Source organism: Amphibalanus amphitrite, unplaced genomic scaffold, assembly GCF_019059575.1.
Source record: "Amphibalanus amphitrite isolate SeventyFive unplaced genomic scaffold, NRLGWU_Aamphi_draft 000053F_arrow, whole genome shotgun sequence".
NCBI lineage: Eukaryota > Metazoa > Arthropoda > Thecostraca > Balanomorpha > Balanidae > Amphibalanus > Amphibalanus amphitrite.
In genome coordinates this window covers 156,644-179,218 of record NW_024881549.1, presented here as the reverse complement: position 1 = coordinate 179,218, position 22,575 = coordinate 156,644, and the positions used below count along the sequence as shown (strand labels likewise).

Here is a 22,575-nt window from a genome sequence, read left to right as displayed (position 1 = left end):
GACGGGTCAGACTCGGCCTGGGTCCTAACGAGTCCTAGAATCGCCAAGGACGGGATCGGGTCGCCGTTATTGCACCGGTCTTAGCGTCTTTTGGTACATGTAGAGTAGACAGCTTCGACCACGGACGTCGGACCGTTCTACGAATGTACGCACCATCCAGGCCTAAGATGCGTCGAGCTTTATAAGTATGCAGTCTAGATCAATCAAAATAACAATGGTGGTATGCAAACGTTAAAATCTCTCCCCAACTCCCGCAACGTCCAACGCTCCTCCGTTATACGCTCGCTCGATGCGTCCGCCGAGCCGGCTTGCCTCCAATGACGTCATCGGCCGGCCGGCGGCGTTCAAGGTCAAACGGCTGGTGTCCTTACCTGGAGTTCCATAGCCTTGGTTACGTAGAAGAGCTGACATTGCACTAAAAAGCAGCAACATTTCGACAAAAGTGAAGCTCAGTGGGCTTCCCATTTGTAGGTGTTTACCTGTAGTTAATAAGTTTCGAAAATTGTAGTTCAGTTTATTTTTGGTCAGTAAATAAGATTCGGTTTGGAAATATAATGTTTCAGCCTTTAAGGGGCTTCAACAAATAAATATTATGGTTGGATGAAATTCTGCTGCGTTTTTGCAGCCCTAAACAGGTTCTAATTATGCCGCGCTTCATATGTTTGCGCCGCACGACCACGTTTGCGCGCAAATATCGAAACATCTCGTTTGCGCGGCGCTTACGTAGGTATGTAAATCCGTTTCAGTGTTTTTTCCTAGTATTTTAGGTATTAGTAAGCCTGGCGTCCCAGGAAGATGCCAGATTGGGACGACGGAGATATATAGACCAAAACAAACTTGACCTAATGTGATAAACCGCCCATTACTGTCGTGTCCGGACAAAATTTCGTCTGACATTTTTTCGTCGGACAGTTTTTCGTCCGCAGATTTTCGTCCGACTTTTTTTCGTCTCGCATTTTTTCGTCTGTACATTTTTTCGTCTGTGCATTTTTTCGTCTGTACATTTTTTCGTCCGTACATTTTTTCGTCCGGACATTTTTTCGTTCGTATATTTTTTCGTCGGTACATATTTTCGTCCGGACATTTTTTCGTTCAATAAATTTTACGTCTGTTCACCCAAGGTTGAGTGAAAACATAGTACAATGCTATTCAACTGTGGAGGCAAATGATGTCATAATAATACTCGGGGCGAAGCAGTGCAGTGCCGAAGGCAATGCCTTAGGAGAGATTACAGGCAATGGTAAGTCAAATATTTTTAGGTTAAGTGGTTGTGTATCTGGCTTCAGGCCGAAGGCCTGAAGCCTGATGCATAACCACTTAACCTAAAAATATTTGACTTACCATTGCTTGCAATCTATTCATGCAAGTAACTTTTTCCTTATCCCCCGGTAGGCAAACATCAGTAGGTAAGGCTAGGTAAGGTTAGGTTAGGTTAGGTTAGGTTAGGTTAGGTTACGTTACGTTAAAATTGTAGACGAAAAAATGTCCGGACGAAAAAACGCACAGACGAAAAAATATACGAACGAAAAAATGTCCGGACGAAAAAATGTACAGACGAAAAAATGTACAGACGAAAAAATGCACAGACGAAAAAATGTACAGACGAAAAAATGCGAGACGAAAAAAAGTCGGACGAAAATCTGCGGACGAAAAATTGTCCGACGAAAATCTGCTGGACGAAAAACCGTCATGGAATCCATTACTGTCGAATGTGGTGCTCTCACTAATATTCGTTTTCTGTCTTGTCCTCAGGTCAAGGTTTATGTTTATGTTTGTTTATGTTTATTTGCTCATCACCAACAGGTACAGATAAAACCCGGTTACACGTGAAGTCATGGATAAATATAAGATAAATCTATATGAATACACGCAACCCTTCGGACGGACAAAAGCTCAATAAAAGCCAGCTCGTGCAGCATGGAGCCTTACAGAGGCCTTGTACACTGATATCGGAGAATAAAAGAAGTCTAGAGATGTGTTGTCTCTTAAAAGCTCATTGCACCTCGATGGGATACGGCAGAAGGTATTGTTTTTGATCGTTGCCACTCGAGCAAACGGCACATGCCAAAGAGCTGGGGACCTGTTGCGTCTGACAGGTGTCGACAGCTGAAACTGATGTAGCAGCTGAGGACAGTCAATGTGGCCGTGAAACACACCGTAAAGGAACATCAGGTCATGTTGCATGAGACGTGATTTGATCGAGGGAACGTTAAAATGCTGAAGTAGGTGATCATAGCTAAGATTTTGTGAGCAAGTGTTACTAGAACAGGCCAGCCAGATGAGAAATGTGTGCTGAATACGTTCGAGTCTTTTGAGGTGAGTCACAGCTGCACCAGACCAGACCACACTGCCGTATTCGATGATGGAGCGAACATGAGCGTAAAACACAGACAGTAAAGGCTTAAAACTGACCCTGGCGCGGCGCGGGACGGCCGATCGCTGCATGCTTCTGATCAGCAGACCGACCATGCGTTTCGCTTTGGCGACCGTGGCATCTACGTGACCAGCAAAGGTCAGTTTGCTGGTAGGTACAACACACTCATATCAGTCGAATTTAGTTGAATAAAAACATTGTATTCATACTATAACTTTTGGTACCACACCTAACCTTACCTACAACCTGCAACGTACAAACCGACAACCTACAAACCTGCAACCTAACCTACAAACCTACCTACCCTACAAACCTACAAACCTAGGTATCGGTAACCCTGGCGTCACCGGTACCTAGTGTTTTCGTGCAAGGCTAAGGTTTCCTGTATTAGGCCGCCGTGCCAAGCCGAAGCATGCTGTGACGTCACTGGGTAAGAGATGATAAAGTACCACGCTATCAGTATCGACCGACTCAGAACAACTCAAACTGACTCAGACCGACTCAACCGACTTAAATCGATTCCGATCGACTCCGACAGACTCAAAACGACTCAGGCAAACTCTAATCGACTCAGGTAGACTCAAGGTGACTCGACCGACTCAAACTGATTCAGATCGACTCAGACCGACTCCAACTAACTCAGACCGACTCAACCAACTCAAATCGATTCTGATCGACTCAAATCGATTCCGATCGACTCCGACAGACGCAGACCGACTCAGGGAGACTCAGACCGATTCAGATAGATTCTCAGACCGACTCAGATAGACTCAGAACGACTCAAACTGACTCAGACCGACTCAACCGACTCAAATCGATTCCGATCGACTCAGTAAGACTCAGAACCAGGGCTGCGGAGTCGGAGTCGGAGTCGGTCCGAGTCGACAGTTGTGACCGGAGTCGGAGTCGGAGTCTGAGTCGATTTTAGAAACCTGAGCCGGAGTCGGAGTCACCGAAAATCTGTCGACTCCGCAGCCCTGCTAGGTCTGCGGAGTCGGAGTCGGGAGTTGGAGTCGGTCGGAGTCGACAATTCTGCCCGGAGTCGGAGTCGGAGCTAGTTTTTGAAAGCCGGAGTCGGAGTCGGAGTCGCCGAAAATCCATCGACTCCGCAGCCCTGCTCAGAACTATTCAAACCGACTCAGGCAGACTCATACTGACTCGACCAACTCAAACTGATTCAGGTCGACTCAGACAGACTCAGATAGACTCAGAACGACTCAAAATGACTCAGACCGACTCAACTAACTCTAATCGATTCCGATCGACTCAGACAGACTCAGATAGACTCAAATCGACTCAGGCAGACTCTCACTGACTCGATCGACTCAAACCGATTCAGATCGACTCAGATAGACTCAATCAATTCCGATCGACTCAGACAGACTCGAAACGACTCAGGGAGACTCAAACCGACTCGGGCACACTCAAACTGAATCGACCGACTCAAACCGATTCATATCGACTCAACCCGACTCAGCTAGACTCAGAACGACTCAACCTGACTCAGACCGAATCAACCGACTCAAATCGATTCCGATCGACTCAGACAGACTCAGAACGAATCAGACTCAGACAGACTCAGTCAGACTAACCGACTCAACCGACTCAAACCGATTTAGACCGACTCAGACAGACCCAGTGGTGACCTGAATCATCAGACCTGAATCGGTTTGAGTCGGTCGAGTCAGTTTGAGTGTGCCGAGTCGGTTTGAGTCTGCATGAGTCTGTCTGAGTCTGTCTGAGTCTGCCTGAGTCCGTCTGAGTCGATCAGAATCAATTTGAGTCGGTTGAGTCGGTCTGAGTCAGTTTGAGTCGGTCTGAGTCTATTAGAGTCGGTCTGAGTCGATCTGAATCGGTCTGAGTATGCCTGCGTCGATTTGAGTCTGCCTGAGACTCTCTGAGTCGTTCTGAGTCTGTCTGGGTCGATTGGAACGATTTTAGTCGGTTGAGTCGTTCTAAGTCAGTTTGAGTCGTTCTGAGTTTATCTGAGTCGGTCTGAGTCGATCTGAATCGGTCTGAGTCGGCCTGAGTCTGTCTGAGTCGTTCTGAGTCTGTCTGAGTCGATCGGAATCGATTTAAGTCGGTTGAGTCGGTCTGAGTCAATTTGAGTCGTTCTGAGTCGGACTGAGTCGATCTGAATCGGTTTGAGTCGGTCGAGTCAGTTTGAGTCTGCCTGAGTCGGTCTGAGTCTATCTGAGTCTCAGTCGATACTGATAGCGTGGTAAGTTATCTTCTCTTACCCAGTGACGTCACAGCATGCTTCGGCTTGGCACGGCGGCCTAATACAGGAAACGTTAACTTTGAACGAAAACGCTACCGGTGACGCCAGGGTTACCGATACCCAAACCTACACCTACAACGGTATCTGGCATCTTCCTGGGACGCCAGGCTTACTTATACCCCTACAACCTACCAGCTTACCAACCATGCCTACTTCATCTGGGCCTTGTTAACAACTGGATTCAGTCAGCTAGTTGGCCAGCTGGGGCCGTATTATAGCCAATAATATATAGATATAAGCATAGTACTAGATGGACATACACTTGTAAAATGGCAATAGAAGATAAATAACTAGATCGATATTTAGTCTTTTATATCTAGCATTGATATATAACAATCTCTGTGACCACAATCTCTGCTAGCACCATCATATGGCGTCAGCCGGCAAATAATCCAGTTAATAGCACGGCCCCTTCATATATACATATACCTCTAAGACTTGGGAGGCGGGAGCCAGTTAGGTATCACTTAACAGTCAAGGACAGCCAGACGGCCAATTATGGGATGAATTTTGGCGACAGTTTCTTTGAAGCAATGGCTGAATGACTGATGGTTGTAAATGTCACCTGCAAGTTGCAGAAATTTAACCTGATCTATCTCAAATAAATGTGTATTTCCTTCCTGTGCAAATCAAGTTACTCTCTATGAGCTCTCATCTCATAGCAGATAGTAGAGTAGGTAATAGGTATGTCAGCATCTTGACATAAGTTGTTTTAAAATGTGTCATTCTTTTAACAACCCTGTATTTGCTTGAATACCACTACCCCCCCCCCCCCCCTCCTCAATGCCATGGATTAGGTATTCCTAGATGGGACACTCCGCCGATTTTCCGACCACCCACGAGTCCACGACGGCGAGGGTGTAGGCGTCATTTAAGGTAGGCCTGCTATGGACAGAGAGTGTCTAATGGTTCCGTATGTAATAGTGACTAAATGGAGCCATCATAATTATTTAAAAAAAAGACTAAAAATATGTTTAAAGTGTCTGAAATCGTGTCTTACAAGCTAAAGCTCGCTAATTTCGCTCTCCGCGTTTTCAGCACGCACGCCGCCCGCCGGCGCACTCGCCACCGATGTTTCGGCGCTCTGCCACCAGGGCGTCCGCTTGGTCGCCGGAGCTAGTGTTGGGGAATAGGGAGTGTCCTATCCAGGAATACTTCATCCATGTCAATGCTGTACTGACCCCTTGTGTCTTTCAAGTTTAGCCCTGTGGCTATTTACTGACCTGACCAGTGGCCTCCTGTGTTCCTCAATGCCTTGGCCCCAGCAGTCAGCACTTACCTTCTTCTGTATCCCTCAGCCCTGTGGGCCCTGTGCTGTGGCCATGGTGCCGCCTTCACAGCTGTTTGTGCGGACGGGCGATGGCAAACCGATGGAGTTTTACCTGGATGCGGGCCTGCCACGCCCGGAGCGGTGCCGGCTGCAGGCGCTGGTGGTGGGCCACGGCGGCACGCTGGTGACCAACCCGGCGCGCCGTCGGCATGCAGTGACTCTAGGCGCTGGCGTGCCGGGATCGCAGCAGCGCCCGGACGTCTGTGATCGGCAGGACACCTTCAGCATCAAGTGAGTGAAAGAAGGGGACGGGAGGGACCTTCAGCAGGCAGTCATTGAGAGAAGGGGATGGGAGGGACCTTCAGCAGCCAGTGAGTGAAAGGAGGGACGGGAGGGACATTCAGCAGTCAGTGAGTGAAAGGAGAGGAGGGGACCTTCAGCAGTCAGTGAATGGGAGGAGGGGACCTTCAGCAGTCAGTGAGTGAAAGGAGGGACGGGAGGGACCTTCAGCAGCCAGTGAGTAGGAGGATGGGAGCTTCAGCAGTCAGTGAATGGGAGGAGGGGACCTTCAGCAGTCAGTGAGTGAAAGGAGGGATGGGAGGGACTGACACGACCTTCGACAGGCCGGTTGGCGAGCCTCTCTGTATCGGTCTGTGCTCCGATTCCTTTGTACTGAGCGTCTGTCTGTTCCGGCAGGTTCGTGGACGAGTGTGTGCGCAAGGGCCGGGTGGTGGACCTGTGTCCATTCAGGCTGCAGTCCACCTCTCGATACAGCCGGTCGGAGTGGGTGAACGACGTGCTGCTCGGCTGGTGCGCCTGGTCTGACCTGGCAGTGTGGAAGGCGCCCCCCGACTCTGACACCGACGAGGAGCTGGCACTGCGGGCTGCTGCCCTCAAGGCGGGCGACGGCCGGCTGGGCTTCACCCGTGAGAAGGATGAGGCGCTGGTGCGCTTCGTGGCCGAGTACGGTGACATGAAATACCCATCGGTGATGACGCTCAAATTCTGGTTCTGGATGGCGTTCCGGCTGCCGGCGGTGCTGTCCGGCCACTCACCGCCGTCGCTCTTCGACCGCTATTTCAAACAGGTGACTGCAGTGCACATCCACTTCAGCAAACAAAGGGGGACGAAGGGACAGTGGGAAAATTTTGGGCTGGAACACTAGGAGGGGACAGACAGACAGTAGAAACACTGTAAGAGTTGGATGGACATTGGACAGTGACCATTCATGCCGGGAGCGGATGGCATACATAGATGGATTTGATGTCATGCCGTGATGAGGCCAGCCGCCGCCTATGTAAGAATTTCGCTCCAACAAGTTTCTGTGTTATCCAATCTGTGTGTAGAGGTGCTGTTAACTCTTCCTGTTTAGGTGTTTTGCCAGCCGCCACGCATGGGGGCCTGGATCCCCGCCTTTCGGCCCCTGTAGGAGCTAGAGCTTCGCGGCAAAAGCGAGCATGTCGTCCGTGGCGAGAGGAAGCCAGCCGATGATATCCAATTTTAAGGATAGGCCATTGGTTGACCTTCCAGGTCAGGTCAATGACCCAAAAGTCGGGAACATCGGGAACTGTGAGAACTACGTAGTGAGGTTGTTTTGAAGTTTTCGGGGTGCAGTGGTCAGTGGTCACGAATTTCATGTTAGTTCTGGTCACGGATATGTCGCTAGTATGCATTAAGACCAGGCTGGGTCAGGTCAGGTCAACTATATGGGCCTTGCCGGGTATTTATAGTAGGTGTCAACTGTCAACCACTACTGACAGCCTCGCAACACGTTACGAAGGCCCCAAAACTACCTCGTTCATTCAAATGGTTGCTAAATTCGAAATCAGCTAACTACCCTGGAGACATACAAAACTCGAAGAGTGAACCAAAGTCATCAAAGGTCAATGGCCTGACCTTCATGGGACCTGGACACCCACCTGACCACAGTGTTGTATCTTGAGACACTCTGTTAAACCGGGTGCGGTATATTTTACTTTAGCAACAGCACCATACCGACGGCTGGCTCAGCGGTGACCGACCGACTCCCCCCGACCGACCGGCCAGCACGACGCGGCCCTGACCGTCCGATACGATCACGTGACTGACCGATCAACGGTCAGCCAATCACAAAACGAGACACCAGACAGCCAGACACAGACAGCGAGACGCCAGACCAAACTGGGCGGGTACCCGCGCACTGGGGATGGGTAACCGCTCCGGAATGTTCCCAGCACACAACACCCTCCCATTTAAATCAAGAGTTAGCCTTGCAATTAAACAAAATCAACTTCGACAGATACATTATGACCTCTAGTAGCGCACCACAGGCCGTCTATTTCTAAGCGGGTATCGTCGTGGAGCGTCAGCGTCAACGCCCATCTGCCTGGGGACATTTGCGCTCACGGACGGACGCTCCGGCGATGGTTCACCAAATAGTGAGCCGCGGTCGAATCGCGGCGGGGAGAATCGAGGGGAGACGACACCGGGCTCCACTCGCTGTAGCGCAGCGTCTGGCACGTGACGCTCCGGGAAGACGCGACCGGCGCTCTCATCTCGTCTCAGTGTCGACGGCCGAGCAGGAGAGGTCGACCCGGCGCCGCCGATGGCCGACTCCAGACGCTCAGCAGGCGGTTCAGCCGGCTCCGCAGCAGCAGCGGGAGCAGTAGCGGAACGGCCGGCCAGACGATCGGGGACATCGGCGCCGCAGATGTCGCCACCGTGCTCCAGCTCCTCAGCAGTCTCCTCAGCAGTCTCCAGACTGGGCGCCGATGCAGCCTGTGAGTACAATTGATTGATGTGACGCTTGTGTACCTGCCCATTGGACATCCGGACCCAGTACAGAGGATGACGATTTTTGACAACAATAGCAGGGCACCACACAGCCTTCTCTCTGCCGAATTTCCGAGCCCACACAGTTTGACCAACAACAAACGCAGGCCTCACTCGAGTATGCCTTCTTTTGTGACTTTCTACCAAGTTCTCCTGTTTCCTGATCACGTTACCTTGAAGGTCCGGCTTCAGTTTATCGAACCTGGTGACCGGCTTGTATCCGATGAGCAGCTTGCCAGGAGACTCCCCGGTCGTTGCGTGCGGCGTCGCCCTGTACAAGAAAAGCCATTTAGACACAGCCTCCTCAGCACATACGTCAGTCAATCTGTCAAGCCGTACCTTGAGCTCTCGGACAGCACGTTCAGCCAAGCCATTCGAAGCAGGCGAGTAAGGGGCTATCGTGCGATGCTGAATGCTGTTCCTGTTCAAAAACTCTTGGAATTCTGAGCTAATGAATGTTGGGGCATTGTCTGTGACAATGACGTCGGGCAGACCGAAACGCGCGAATATTGAAGTCAGTTTCTTGATCGTGGTACGTGCATCAATGGAACTCATGATCTCTACCTCGATCCATTTTGAAAAGGCATCACAGACAACCATGTAATACCTGCCCTTCCTCGGGCCGGCAAAGTCAATGTGCAGTCTGGACCAGGCCTTCACTGGATATTGCCACGGATGGAGCTCTTCTTTAGGAGGATCTGGACTCTGGGATCTGCATACAAAACATGATGCGGCTAGCTCCTCGATATTTCGGTCAATCCCAGGCCACCAAACTGTTGTTCTAGCCAAAGCTTTCATTTTGACTACCCCGAAGTGACAACTGTGGAGTTCTTCCAGGACAGACTTTCGAGCCGCCTCAGGTATGACCACTCTTGTTCCCCACATTACACAGCCTCCGATCATGTAGAGCTCAGTCTGTCTATCTGCATAGGGTTTCAGATCAGAGCTCACGTTCTGTGACCATCCCATTCGAATAGAATGGATGACCTTGCTGAGAACAGGATCCCTGTTCGTCAGTCTTTCCACTTTAGGGGCACTCAAAATGTTGGCCTCTTCAAGGTAATTGATGAGTAAGACATCCTCTTCCTCAGGAGGGATGTAACTCTGCCCTACTGACTGTGTCAGTCGGCTCAGACCATCAGCGTGAGCAATGTCATTTGTTGACTTGTATCTGATCGTATAGGTATACTGGGAAAGCTTCAGCGCCCAGCGTTTGATTCTGGCGCTTGTCATCTCTGGCATGCCGCTGTTCTCTCCAAAGAGCTTGATAAGAGGCTTGTGATCTGTGACCAGTTCAAATTTTGCCCCATATAAGTAGTCACGGAAGGCGGTGACACCAAATATGATAGCTAGGGACTCTCTTTCGATTTGACTGTACTGCTTTTCTGCTGTCTGTAGCGTCCTAGACGCATATCCTATCGGCCTCTCAGACCCATCTGGAAACGCATGTGAGAGCACAGCTCCGATCCCACGAGCGGAGGCGTCACAGGTGAGGACTAGTGGGAGGTCAGGATCAAAATGAACCAGGAGTTGGTTAGACGTGAGCAATCGTTTGCATTCCTCGAAAGCCCTTTGATGCTCTTGTTCCCAGGACCACGGTGTACTCTTTTTGAGGAGCTCAAAGAGCGGGTGTAGCGTTTGGGCTCTGCTGGGGATGAACCGGGAATAATAATTGACGATGCCGAGAAACGACTTCAGCTCAGAGACATTTGTGGGAGGAGGTGACTGGGTTATGGCTCGAACCTTGGCCTCCGTGGTACTAAGGCCATCTTTGTCGACGACATGACCAAGATACTCAACGCGGGGGACCAAGAAGTGACACTTGTCCGGTCTCACCCGAAGTCCGGAGTCCTGGAGTCGTTGCAGCACTTGCTCCAGACGGGACACGAGCTCGTCTTCAGCCCGTCCAGAGACCAGGATGTCGTCGAGGAAGATGAAGACTCCTGGCACGCCAGCCAGCAGCTTTTCCATTTCACGCTGAAAGATTCCCACAGCTGAGTTTATCCCGTACGGTAGCCGCAGGTAACGATACAGTCCACGGTGAGTGTTGATTGTCAGCAAGTGTCTGTGCTCCTCTGCTACTTTCAACTGTTGATATGCACGGCTTAAGTCTAGCTTGGCAAACACCTTTCCCCCAGCCAGTTGGGCAAACATGTCCTGGACCTTGGGCAGGGGGTGTCTGTCTACTCGAATGGCTTTGTTAGCTGTCTGTTTGAAGTTTCCGCATATGCGGATTTTACCGTCGGGCTTCACTATCGGGACGATTTGGCACGCCCAGTCCGCAGTGCGCACTGGCTCGAGGACCCCAGCCTCGACCTCTGCGTCCAGCTGCTCCTCCACGCGTTTCCTGAAGGCATAGGGAATGTTCCGTGGACGAATAGAAACATGGTTTTGCATCCTCATTGACGTCAAACTTCACCTCCACGTCTTTCAGGCACCCTAGATCAGCAGAAAACACATCACGGTACTTTTTCTGCAGCTCTGCACCCATTGACTGTCCCCGCCCAGGATCACCTCTGACCTGTTTGATGGTTTGCCAGTCGAGCTGAAGGAACTTCATCCAGTCCCTTCCCAGAAGATTGGGTCCTGCAGTGTCGACCACGACGACGGGAAGCTCCAGGTGCTGCTCACCGTAATGAATGACGGCACTGAACTCCCCCTCGACCGGGATGGGCTCACCCGTGTACGTCCGAAGCCTGGCGCTGCATCGCCGAAGTTCAAGGCTGTCGTCGCCGCCTGTAGTCTTCACCACCTCAAAGGTGCGGGCATTCATCAGCGTGGATGCCGATCCTGTGTCAACCTCAAAGGTAACGGGCACACCAAACACTATGATATCAACTGTGATTGGAGGGGACCTTGCTTCACCCACAGTGTAACTGTACACGCTGCAAACATTATCCTCTTCAGCAGCCTGACTAGGCTCTGATACTCTGACAGACTCATCAGTCAGTACACAGTGTGTAGATTTAGCTTGCGAGGCGCGCACATGATCTTGATCATTTTTGCGACATTTGCGACTTAAGTGACCCTGCTCGCCACATGAATGACACTTGTACGTCTTAAAGCGGCATGTTTGAGGTGAATGATTAGTGCCTCCGCAGCGGAAACATTCCGATCTGACGTACCGATTGGATGGTGACCCTTTCACCTGTCGTGCAGATCCAACTCGGTGAACGTCCTGCGCCGCTGGATCGGATGACTGGGCAGCCAGCTGTCTTGCGCTCTTCGTCGCCGTCTCTGCTGCCAGTGCGATCCGCTGCGCCTGTTGGAACGTCAGAGTATCTTCCTCGGTCAACAACCGCTTCTGCAACGCCTGATCAGCGAGTCCACATACAAATCTGTCGCGTAACATATCATCTCTACTTGATCCAAAGTCGCATGGATCGGCCATGACTTTCAAGTCAGCCACAAACTCCTTTATCCCCTGTTCTGATCCTTGACATTTTTGATGGAACCGGAAACGGCTAACGATAACAGACTGCTTCGGATCCACATGATCTTGCACGGCCATGACAATATCTCTATATGACATCTCAGAGGGTCGGGTGGGTGCCAGAATGGTTTTGACTCTTTGATACGCAGTTTGCCCAATACCAGCCAAGAGAAGTGCTCTCCTTCTATCATCCTCTGAAATGCCCTGAGCCTCGCAAAAGAACTCAAATCGTTCAATGTAATCCCTCCAGGTGCCTTGACGTTCATCAAATTCGCCAATGGCGGACGTGAGACATACCGTGGGCTGGTGCATTGTTGCGATACCTGTTGCCGGCTTCCTCTCATCTGAATCACTCATCTTGCCGTGGGTTCTTGCCTCGTCGCCACTGTTGTATCTTGAGACACTCTGTTAAACCGGGTGCGGTATATTTTACTTTAGCAACAGCACCATACCGACGGCTGGCTCAGCGGTGACCGACCGACTCCCCCCGACCGACCGGCCAGCACGACGCGGCCCTGACCGTCCGATACGATCACGTGACTGACCGATCAACGGTCAGCCAATCACAAAACGAGACACCAGACAGCCAGACACAGACAGCGAGACGCCAGACCAAACTGGGCGGGTACCCGCGCACTGGGGATGGGTAACCGCTCCGGAATGTTCCCAGCACACAACACACAGTATGTAAATCGGACCAACGTCATTACAGATGTTTAAACGGTCAAAACCACAAAAAGACTGCAAACACGCGGGTAATGTGGGCCGACATACGCTGAATCGCGATTCTGACCAAACAGTTCACGAGAAATAGGTGACATTTCAAGGTTATTGGGGTCGTGGTTATGAAATTTTCAGGGTATGTGTAAAATTGATGAACTCGATAGTCGATGGTAGTGCAAGTATCGTCGCGATCGGCAGCTTTTTGCGCGAGTTATTCGTGAAAAACGAGGGGTATCCGTTCGACAATCGACCCCCCCCCCCCTATAAGTACGAGGGTCAACCCCTAAACCTGTACGGCCGCGGTGGTCGCTCTGACCCCTGACCTCGGGACGTCCTGCAGGTGGATCCACGACTGGCCGACTTCAAGTCGACGGTGCCGCTGCACATGGTGGAGAGTGCGGCCTCGACCACAGGCGCCAAGCTGCCGCTCACGGAAGATGAGCAACGCGCACTGGAAAAGTACTGTGAGGAGGAGACAAACCGGTATCAGCCGGTTCGGCAGCCAGGCAACTCGGACACCGAATCAGAGGACCTGATCGGCGCCAAGGCCTCGGGGAACAAGGTGGGCCGCGGCACTGCCGCCCCGTTGCCCCGCTGATAATTCCGCAAGATCTGAGGACGCTCCTGTCGCTCCTGGTCTCAGTCCTGACGCTCCTGGTCTCAGTCCGGCCGCTCCTGGTCACAGTCCGGCCACTCCTGGACTCAGTCTCCTGATGATTTGGCCACTCTTGACGATTATGTTCCTCCGTCTCGCCTTGAATTCTCAAATGATAGCACTAAGAGTACGTCAATGTCTCCGACCCAAACTTGTTTATAAATATGTCAGTTTTTCGTTGACAGCCCTGGGTGAAATCCCCCCTCGCACCCAAGGCTGATAATTGAATAGAAAACCATGCTATATAAATAATTGTTAGAAACCATACATCATCTTAGAAATGTTTATTCATTTAGGGGAGGATGGGGTAATTTGACCGGCAGTATAATTTGGCCGCCCCCACCTTTACAATATCGGACAAAAGTGAATGAAATAATTCTAGCCTCTATTGATGTATCATTGGTGGAACCTATCCATGGAATTTTTTTCTCAAAAATCTCCCCTATAGACAACTTCAGAATGGCAATGCAGGGTAATGTGGCCTGTGCTAGTGGAGCAGCTTTGACGGTGCTCTCAGGATCGCTATGCTGGGGCGGCCGACTTGATAAGGTCGTCGTGCCGAGCTGGTTGGGTTTATAGACATTGGCGTTGGCATTGCGGCACAGTCTGCCTCCTGGGGGCTCATCAAGACAAGACACTGCGCAAGGCAACACGACGAAGATGCTAAGGATCTGCTCAAACCAAACTGATAGTCACATCTCCAGTTAGCAAACACTATCGACAACTTTTTTGTAGACATCGGAAGGTTACGAGATGTGAGGATTTGAGACCGAGTTGAGTTATGTCATTGATTGCTAAAAAAAAATTGATTGAAATTAGTCGATTATTTCTTTACTAGAATAAAAAGTTAACGTGTTTCCCCAAACAACGCCCTCTCACTATTCACTTATTATAAGTTTCATTGTGAAAATATTTTTATCACAAATAGAATGCAAATGTTTGCTTCAGCATTGTATGTAAAGGAAGCGCATTTTCAGTTGTACAGGAAAATGCTGAAATAAGTCCTGAGTCTAAATCATTCGAATATAAGTGCGACACCGAGTCAGCCTAAAAATGCGTCTAAGACACAGGTCTTTGCTGACGCTGATGTTTACTCGCCTGTAAAATAAAATCAAGGCCTTATATAAACACCGGCCAAATTGCCCCACCTCACCGGCCAAATAACCCTGCTAGCGGGGCAATTTGGCCGCTTTGTAACGTCCAGATTCAGGCATAATTAGTTGCTCTATCATTTTCAGTTTACTGTATAAGAAAGTAAAATGAATGTTACACGTGCCAGCGTTGAGAGTGCAGAAATATGTCACCAATTTCGAGCTACAGCGCTTCCTAAAGAAGCGGCCAAATTACCCCATCCTTCCCTACTCCTAAAAAGCAGGTACCCAACATGTAGAAATATATAAAACTAATCTAGCCTTACTTAAGCTTACCTGGCATAATTTAACCTCACCAAACTGTATGGTTGGTTGGGCTTAATTTAAGAATGTTCTGTATAAAAAGTAAATGTACGTGTCAAATATGTGTGGTCAAACTTTTTCAGCGTAGATGGATGCCTCCTTTCCTTTCTTCTTTTGATTTTGTGAATATCCCCAGTGTTTGGAGTGTACAAATGGTAGAAATAACCCACCCTGTATTTCCTCAAATACCACTGCCCCCACCCCCACCCACCCCATCCCTCGGTGCTGTTCTGACCCCCTGTACCCCACAACTTTGTGGTCCTGGTTCTACACCTTTTTGTGTTAGCTTTTGACCATTAGACTGTAGACAAAACATTTGTACACACTCGCCATATAGGTGGCGCTACAAAAGGGCGGTTGGTCACAAAGAATCACCATTGTGCAAAGCTATTCGGCGGTCCTACTCTACAACTCTACAACTCTACAACTTGAGCGAATGGTTCAACGTTGTGCAAAACAAATCGTCAATGGTAAAAGCCGTTCGTCATATGCCGGGCTGGCTCGCTCAATGCCGAAGTCTGGCGAAGTGTCAAACTGTTTTGCAGATTGTTGTTGTTGTTGTGTGTTCCCTCCAGCCGCGTCACCGCGGTGTAGCCGTGCGGCTCTGGAGGTCCCTCACGGCGGCCGCCAGGGCCGCCACCTCTCCGTCGTTGCGGACGTCTTCCGGGTTCGGGAAAATCGTCCCGTACCTCCGGAGACGCCAGCCCATGAGGGCCGGGCACCGGAAGAAGAAGTGCCGGGGCGTGTCGGCCTCCTCCCGGCACACGGTGCACCGGCCCGCCGCACAGTCGGTGTCAGGGCACTGGCGGCGATCGTCGGAAGGGTTCCGTCCAATCCGGTGGAGGTATTGGCGGTATCCTGACCAGTGGCCCGCGCGGATCTGGTGGACGTCGACGGCCGACGATCTGTCCCCCGTCGCGGCCGGCGGCGGCAGCCGGTTCTCCATCAGCGTCCGGTACCAGCCCTCTGGCCAGGCGGCGACGGTGCGGTCGCGGGCCAGTCTGGCGGCCGCGCGGTGGGCGGTAGCGACGTCCACCGGGACCGCCGCCTGGGGGAGCGCGGCCGCCTCCTTGGCGATCTGGTCGGCGCGCTCGTTTCCGTCGACGCCGCAATGGGACGGCACCCACTGTAGGTGGATCCGGCGGGACGGACCGGCCAGGGCCGCTAGTTCGGTCCAGATGGCGGCTCCTAGCAGGGTCTTCTGGGACGCCGGGCCCTCTCTCAGCGTCGCGAGGGCCGACTGCGAGTCCGAGCAGATGGTGATCGGCGCGCTCGGCTGGTGCGGGTGGTCGCGCAGGTGGTTCAGGGCCGCGCGGAGTGCGACCATCTCCGCCCTGAAGCTCGAGCAGAGTTGACCGGCCGGGACGCGTAGCTCGTCGGTCGCACCGTCCGGCCACTCCACAAAGGCTCCTGCTCCTCCGCTGCGGACTCCCGCATCCGCCGACCCATCCGTCCAAACCCAGATGGCTTGCTGGGGGAGGGACGCTAGGTGCCTCTGCGCCGCCTGGTGCAGTTCGTCAGGTGGGGCGTCCCGCCGCAGCGCTCCGATGTCCAGGGAGAATGTGACGTGTGGGCAGGCGGCCACCTCCCACGGCAGCGCGCGGGCGGGCAACAGGGGCTCGATCGGCAGCACGATCCCAGCAGCCCGCCAGGTGTCGTGCCCCACCCCGCGCCAGCCCGTCACAGTCTTCAGCCGGCTGGGCGGCCCGCCCTCCGCAGCAGCCCTGAGGGGGTCGCCCTCGGGGAGCGCGTGCGCCTTGGCGAGTAGTTTCGCTGCCAGGACGTCCCGGCGAGCAGCCACCGGCATCAGCCCGGCCTCCGCCATCACAGCGTGGGCCGGGGTGGACAGCGGGCAGCCGGTGATGGTGCGGGCCGCCGCCCGCATCTCCCTCTCGAGGAGCTCCACGTGGGACTGAAGTGTCGCCGGGTCGCTCATTTCAGTGTTCAATCTGTTTTACTGAACGGCTGACATGAAACACACAACGCTGGAATAGTTGTGCTCAATGCCGATTGTCGAAATGGCTCCTCAAACAATTATGGCGAATGGTTGAATTCAAATGCAAAAAGGTGTAGTATTGATCCCCAGTGTCCTTCAGCCCTGCGGCCCATGCTACCCCTCCCCCCTCCTGTGTCCCTCTCCCTCAGTCCTGTGGCCCCGGTACTGACCCCTGTGTTCCTCAGCGCCTTGGGCCCTGTGCTGTGGCCATGGTTTAGTTTAGTTAAGTTTTAGTTTATTCAATCAATCATCCACGGGCACACACCCAATGACGGATGAAGTCATAATATAAAACAATATAAAACAATGGTGCCGCCTTCACAGCTGTTTGTGCGGACGGGTGATGGCAAGCCGATGGAGTTTTACCTGGAGGCGGGCCTGCCGCGCCCGGAGCGGTGCCGGCTGCAGGCGCTGGTGGTGGGCCACGGCGGCGCGCTGGTGACCAACCCGGCGCGCCGTCGGCATGTAGTGACACTGGGCGCTGGCGTGCCGGGATCGCAGCTCCGCAAGGCCACATCTGTTCGGCGGGACACCTTCAGCATCAAGTGAGTGAAAGAAAGGGACGGGAGGGACCTTCAGCAGCCAGTGAGTGAAAGGAGGGACGGGAGGAACATTTAGCAGCCAGTGAGTGAAAGAAGGGACGGGAGGGACCTTCAGCAGTCAGTGAGTGAAAGGAGGGACGGGAGGAACATTCAGCAGCCAGTGAGTGAAAGAAGGGACGGGAGGGACCTTCAGCAGTCAGTGAGTGAAAGGAGGGACGGGAGGGACATTCGGCAGTCAGTGAGTGAAAGAAGGGGACCTTAAACAGTCAGTGAGTGAAAGAAGGGATGGAGAGGGACTGACACGACCTTCGACAGGCCGGTTGGCGAGCCTCTCTGTGTCGTGTGCTCCGATTCCTTTGTACTGAGCCTCTGTCTGTTCCGGCAGGTTCGTGGACGAGTGTGTGCGCAAGGGCCGGGTGGTGGACCTGTGTCCATTCAGGCTGCAGTCCACCTCTCGGTACAACCGCCCGGAGTGGGTGAACGACGTGCTGCTCGGCTGGTGCGCCTGGTCCGACCTGGGCGTGGAGACGGCGGTCCCCTACTCTTACTTCGTCGGCCAGCTGCACATTGTGCTGCTTAGCCTCGGCGGCGGCCGGCTGGGCTTCACCCGTGAGAAGGACGAGGCGCTGGTGCGCTTCGTGGCCGAGTACGGCATCCGGCATATTTTCCCACCAGTGACGGGTAAACTATTCTGGTTCTGGATGGCGTCTCAGCTGCCGGCGGTGCTGTCCGGCCACTCACCGCCGTCGCTCTTCGACCGCTTTTTCGAACAGGTGACTGCAGTGCACATCCATTTCAGCAAACAAAGGGGGGGGGGCGAACGGACAGTGGGAAAATTTTGGGCTGGGACACTGGGAGGGGGACAGACGGAGCACTGTAAGAGAGGGATGGACAAGGGCAAGTTGTTGGAGCTGGTGGCATATAGGGACTCGATGTTATGCTTTGATGAGGCCGGCCGCCGCTTCTGTAAGAGTTTCGCTCTAATCTAACCACTTTTCGTGTTATCCAATCTGTGTGGAAGTGTTTAAGCTGGCGTGGCCGCGGTGGCCGTTCTGACCTCAGCGTCACGGGGCGTCCCGCAGGTAGGGCCACGACTGGCCGACTTCAAGTCAACGGTGCCGCTGCACCTGTTGAAGATGGCGTCCCTTTTCACGGGCACCCGGCTACCGCTCACAGAAGATGAGCAGCGCGCACTTGCTAAGCGCAAACAGGAGGTGGAATATCGGTGTCAGCAGGTTTTGTGGCGCAGGCGCCGGCAGCTGCCCTTCTTCGCTGGCGACTCTTGCACCGAAGCAGGGGACCTGATCTGCGCCACGGACTCTGGGAACAAGGTGAGCCGCGGCGCCGCCTCCGCCGTTGCCCCCGCTGATAATTCCGCAAGATCTGAGGACGCTCCTGTCGCTCCTGGTCTCAGTCCTGACGCTCCTGGTCTCAGTCCGGCCGCTCCTGGTCACAGTCCGGCCGCTTCTGATATTTCGGCCACTCCTGACGATCCTGTAGCTCGGGACATCGTTCCTACGGCTCCTCCCACCGCTGGTACAACTACTGCTGCAGCTGACAAGGTCTTCGTGGCCTGTTCCGCTGCTGCCACTAATACGACGGCCGCCGGAAGTGCCGGACTGGATATGGGCTCAAGCGATGTCAGTATGGCGCCGGCTGGCGCGGGCGGCACCCACCCAGCCGCCGCAGCCTCCGTGAGTCCGGAGGGAGTGGCGGCGGCGATTTCTGCGGGACGCCGCGGGCGGCGGCTGCGCTCGGCTAGCTTGTCACGAAGCTCGGTGTCGAGCTCAGACAACTTCCAATCACCGCCCAGGAAGACGCCACTGCTGGCCGGCGAGCGGAGCAGCCAGCCCGGTCCGTCTGGCGTGAGGCCGGCGCCGAAAAGTAGCTCCGCTGACAGCGGCGCCAGCGCGCCGGACACTGCCCAGCCGGCGCAGATGAGTCTCGAACCGAGCAGCTCCACTGACGGCGACGCCAGCGCAGATACGTCACGATCGTCGCGCCGCCAATGGCAGGCGTACTCGAGGGCCGAGGAGGACGTGCTGGTGCGCCGTGTGCTGGCCGAGCACGCGGCCGGCGGCCTGCTGGGCGGTCGCCGCGTCTGGCAGAAGATAGAGGACAGTGGCGTGCTGCCGGGCCGCTCCTGGCAGTCGCTTAAGGAGCACTGGCGCCGCACGGCGCCGCGGCTTCGCAACAACTCCCAGCTGACGGAGAGCCAGCGGCGCCAGCTGTGCCGCGCGCTGCGCCGGCCGACCGGGCGCCCCGGCGGCGGCCGACCGCCAAATGAGCCTCATTCGCCGGCGCGGCCTTACACTCGCGCCGAGGACCTGGCCGTGTTGCGGTTCCTCCGGGAGGAACCGGGGCGCGTGGTCAACATCTCGGGCCGCGCGCTGTGGCAGGATATGTCCGTGGCACTGAACAGGTCCGGCCGGTCGGTCAGGAGCTGGCAGTCACTGAAGGAGCGCTTCCACAAGCGGATCGCGCCTGCACTGCACCATGAGTACAACGAAGTGGACAGCGTCTTCCGCGTCTTCCTGGCTGCCGAGCTGGGCCTGTAACGGCCGCGCGGTGAGGACGGCGGAGCACGGGGGCCGGTGCTAGTGTGTGAGTTGGTGAGCCGGTGCGGCTGCCAGTGAGGGGTGGGCTACGCCTCGCGCGGGGTGGCATCGATCTCCCAGTCTTTCCGGGTGGGGCGGTGGGTCGCGGGTCCCGTCCAGGAGTGGGATCTCTCCCAGCCATGGCACATGGTGTGTTGCGCACTCGTTTAAGGCTGCCTGTTGTGAATTTTGCTTTTGCTTTTGTTCCCTTTGGCATGAAATAGCTGGTAGACTTATCATGGATATGGACATTACCCAGATCCCCTTTTTTCGAAGCCTAGTTTTACTTTGTCGCTGCCCGCTAGACTGCAAGTTAAAGCTCAGGTCAAGGCTATTGCTCAGACTCTTTTTGGCGGCCAAAACTGGCCCGCTAGTCACTCCGTCTATGTAATGGAGTCATAGCGTGGCGTGCCGCCGCGGCTCGTGAAGTTCACTGAGTTTGTGATTTTAGCTGTGCCAGGCTGAGCGCTCGCCGTCTCTGTTCATTCTTCATCGAGGTAGGGACGGGAAGGCATGTTTGCTGCTTTTTCGCTGGTACGGAGTCCCTCTTCAACCGTTTTCGCATGTGCAGTGGAATGCTATGCCGTGCGAGGGTTTTGAGTAACCGCCACTTTGTAAGTCCTGAATTTACTTTTTTATCAAAGGTTTTTGCTCGACAATGAGTTACGAGTGGACGACTACCAAAAATGGACGACTACCAAAAAGGTCTAGAGTTTGGAGAGCTATTTTTTGGCGCGATGATGTCGCGCCTTCCCGGGTTGGTACCTTCGACTGTGGCCCGCGTTTTGAAGGACGGGGATCAAACGCCAGGGCAGCCGCCAGCCTGTTGACTGGACCTAGAGTAGTTATGTACAGTTGACTAAAGGATTATGTTCCACTCCCCAGAAGCTACCAGTTGACTGGAACGCTGAGTTGTGCCGCTTATGACGCAATGTAGTGTATTTATGATGAGCGTTGGGTCACAGCATTGTCTTCCGCCCGTGTAGTGCGGCACAGCCTATCACTCCAGGCGACTGATTGCCTATGAAAAGTGGAGCATCCTTCTGAAGTCCGCTGTACAGGCAGCTGGTGTGGGCCTGGGGCGGTGGGTCGAGTTAGAAGGCGCTCTGATGGGCTGCTCAGTCTGGATTGCTGGGTCGTCTAACGGGGCTGGGTGAGTGGGGTAGGGGCACTTATCACCATAGAGGAGCGAGGAGCAAAGCGGGGAAGACGTGACGCGTCGAGATGTGAAGAAGAGGTGAGCGCAAAACAAAGGGAGAGGAAGAGAGAGAGAGAGAGAGAGAGAGAGAGAGAGAGAGAGAGAGAGAGAGAGAGAGAGAGAGAGAGAGAGAGAGAGAGAGAGAGAGAGAGAGAGAGAGAGAGAGAGAGAGAGAGAGAGAGAGGTTGGGGAGACTGCTGTGGGGAGAGCCGGAGCGAGGGGGGCGGCGCCGCTGGTCGGCGGGCGGGCGGGCCGGATATTTGATACCGTAGCGCAGCGGTCGGTTTGTGCCATCAGCTGCAGCGGTAGTAATTAACCCGGAGGAGGGCCGGCCCGGAGCCATCCGGAACAGACTCCGGAGCACCGCCGGCGGCCGAAAACCGGCAGCTCTGACGGCCCTCCGCACCGCGCCGCGAGCCGTGACCGGATACGGAACGGGCGGGCAGCCGATGGCCTATTGTCGTATACGTACTTATCGAATAGTATACGAATTACGAATGCATTATCTCTGCCCACTATATCTACCTTTACCTACGTCCCTAGAAGGGTGATGAAGAGGTGTTCCCTATCGCATGCTTTCCCAAGAATTAGTTCATGGGTATCCAACCTACTCTAGAGATATTGCAAACAAGTTTGGCAGAACACTGGGGACAAGTCAATTTGAGGAGAACTCCATGAACCAGCGGGTATCTAATATTGTCGCCAGAGGCTGCCTCATCATCATGCAAAGCACCTCGACGAGCTGATATGCACCGTAATGAGTCCAGTTCACTCGGCCGAGTTCTGGTCGGCCCCTGCGCACTCTCACTCTTGTGCCCGTTATTTATTGGCTAGTAACGTACCACATCACACATGTAGGTAGATGCCTAAGTAATGCCTGTTTAGTATTTGCCCTCCATTCAAACACAATCCTGATTCGATTACCTATACCCAGCTTTCGCGGCCGAACGACTGGCGTTTAGAGTTGAGGCATTGGCCCGGTATTTCATTGTTTTGAGACGTCAGTAAGCGATGTGGAGATGGAGAAGAGGGAGGAAAGAACCACGGGTATGAACGGCACAGCAACACAGCGGCATTTTATTCATTCATTCGTTCATTCATTCATTCACACTTGCGACATTATTTGCATGCAGCATGTGATTTATCCCGGGATTTTCCGCGACGTTGCGTCGGGTCCAGACGTGCCATGTGAATTCCACCGCCGTGCTGGCTGTCCAAGACTGAGACTGTCGCGAATCCGG

The 22,575-nt window shown here is 53.6% G+C and overlaps 2 protein-coding genes across 4 annotated transcripts; one reads left to right on the top strand and one right to left on the bottom strand.

Moving 5' to 3' along the window:
• The first annotated feature begins 659 nt into the window (after window positions 1-659).
• Window positions 660-20,783, top strand: LOC122377931. Of its 2 annotated transcripts, none has more exons than XM_043358546.1 (7): window positions 660-727; window positions 5,954-6,216; window positions 6,622-7,012; window positions 13,233-13,454; window positions 17,322-17,542; window positions 17,925-18,312; window positions 18,622-20,783. In XM_043358546.1, exons 2-7 carry the CDS (start codon window positions 5,978-5,980, stop codon window positions 20,095-20,097), a joined length of 2,937 nt encoding a protein of 978 aa, XP_043214481.1. In that variant the 5' UTR covers window positions 660-727; window positions 5,954-5,977; the 3' UTR covers window positions 20,098-20,783. The 2 variants fall into 2 exon arrangements, with proteins under 2 accessions (XP_043214481.1, XP_043214482.1); XM_043358547.1 differs by lacking the exon at window positions 660-727 and adding an exon at window positions 1,713-1,752.
• On the bottom strand, window positions 7,877-11,562 carry LOC122377934. 2 transcript variants are annotated; one of them, XM_043358550.1, is made up of 5 exons: window positions 11,258-11,562; window positions 10,977-11,083; window positions 10,573-10,713; window positions 8,910-9,007; window positions 7,877-8,682 (listed from the first exon to the last, which is right to left on the bottom strand). In XM_043358550.1, the coding sequence occupies exons 1-5, from the start codon at window positions 11,507-11,509 to the stop codon at window positions 8,651-8,653; spliced, it is 630 nt and encodes a 209-aa protein (XP_043214485.1). In that variant the 5' UTR covers window positions 11,510-11,562; the 3' UTR covers window positions 7,877-8,650. The 2 variants fall into 2 exon arrangements, 1 of the variants encoding a protein (XP_043214485.1); XR_006255938.1 differs by lacking the exon at window positions 7,877-8,682 and having other exon boundaries at window positions 8,689-9,007; window positions 11,416-11,559.
• Window positions 20,784-22,575: the final 1,792 nt, after the last annotated feature.

Coding starts and splice junctions, on each gene's coding strand:
- LOC122377934 (XM_043358550.1), bottom strand. CDS start 11,509: ATGAATGCCCGCACCTTTGAGGTGGTGAAGACTACAGGCGGCGACGAC. Junction 10,714..10,976: donor CCCGATAGTGAAGCCCGACG/GTAAAATCCGCA, acceptor GGAATCTTTCAG/CGTGAAATGGAAAAGCTGCT. Junction 9,008..10,572: donor TCCAGGACTCCGGACTTCGG/GTGAGACCGGAC, acceptor TTTCTTGTACAG/GGCGACGCCGCACGCAACGA.
- LOC122377931 (XM_043358546.1), top strand. CDS start 5,978: ATGGTGCCGCCTTCACAGCTGTTTGTGCGGACGGGCGATGGCAAACCG. Junction 6,217..6,621: donor CAGGACACCTTCAGCATCAA/GTGAGTGAAAGA, acceptor CTGTTCCGGCAG/GTTCGTGGACGAGTGTGTGC. Junction 13,455..17,321: donor CCAAGGCCTCGGGGAACAAG/GTGGGCCGCGGC, acceptor CCGCCTTCACAG/CTGTTTGTGCGGACGGGTGA.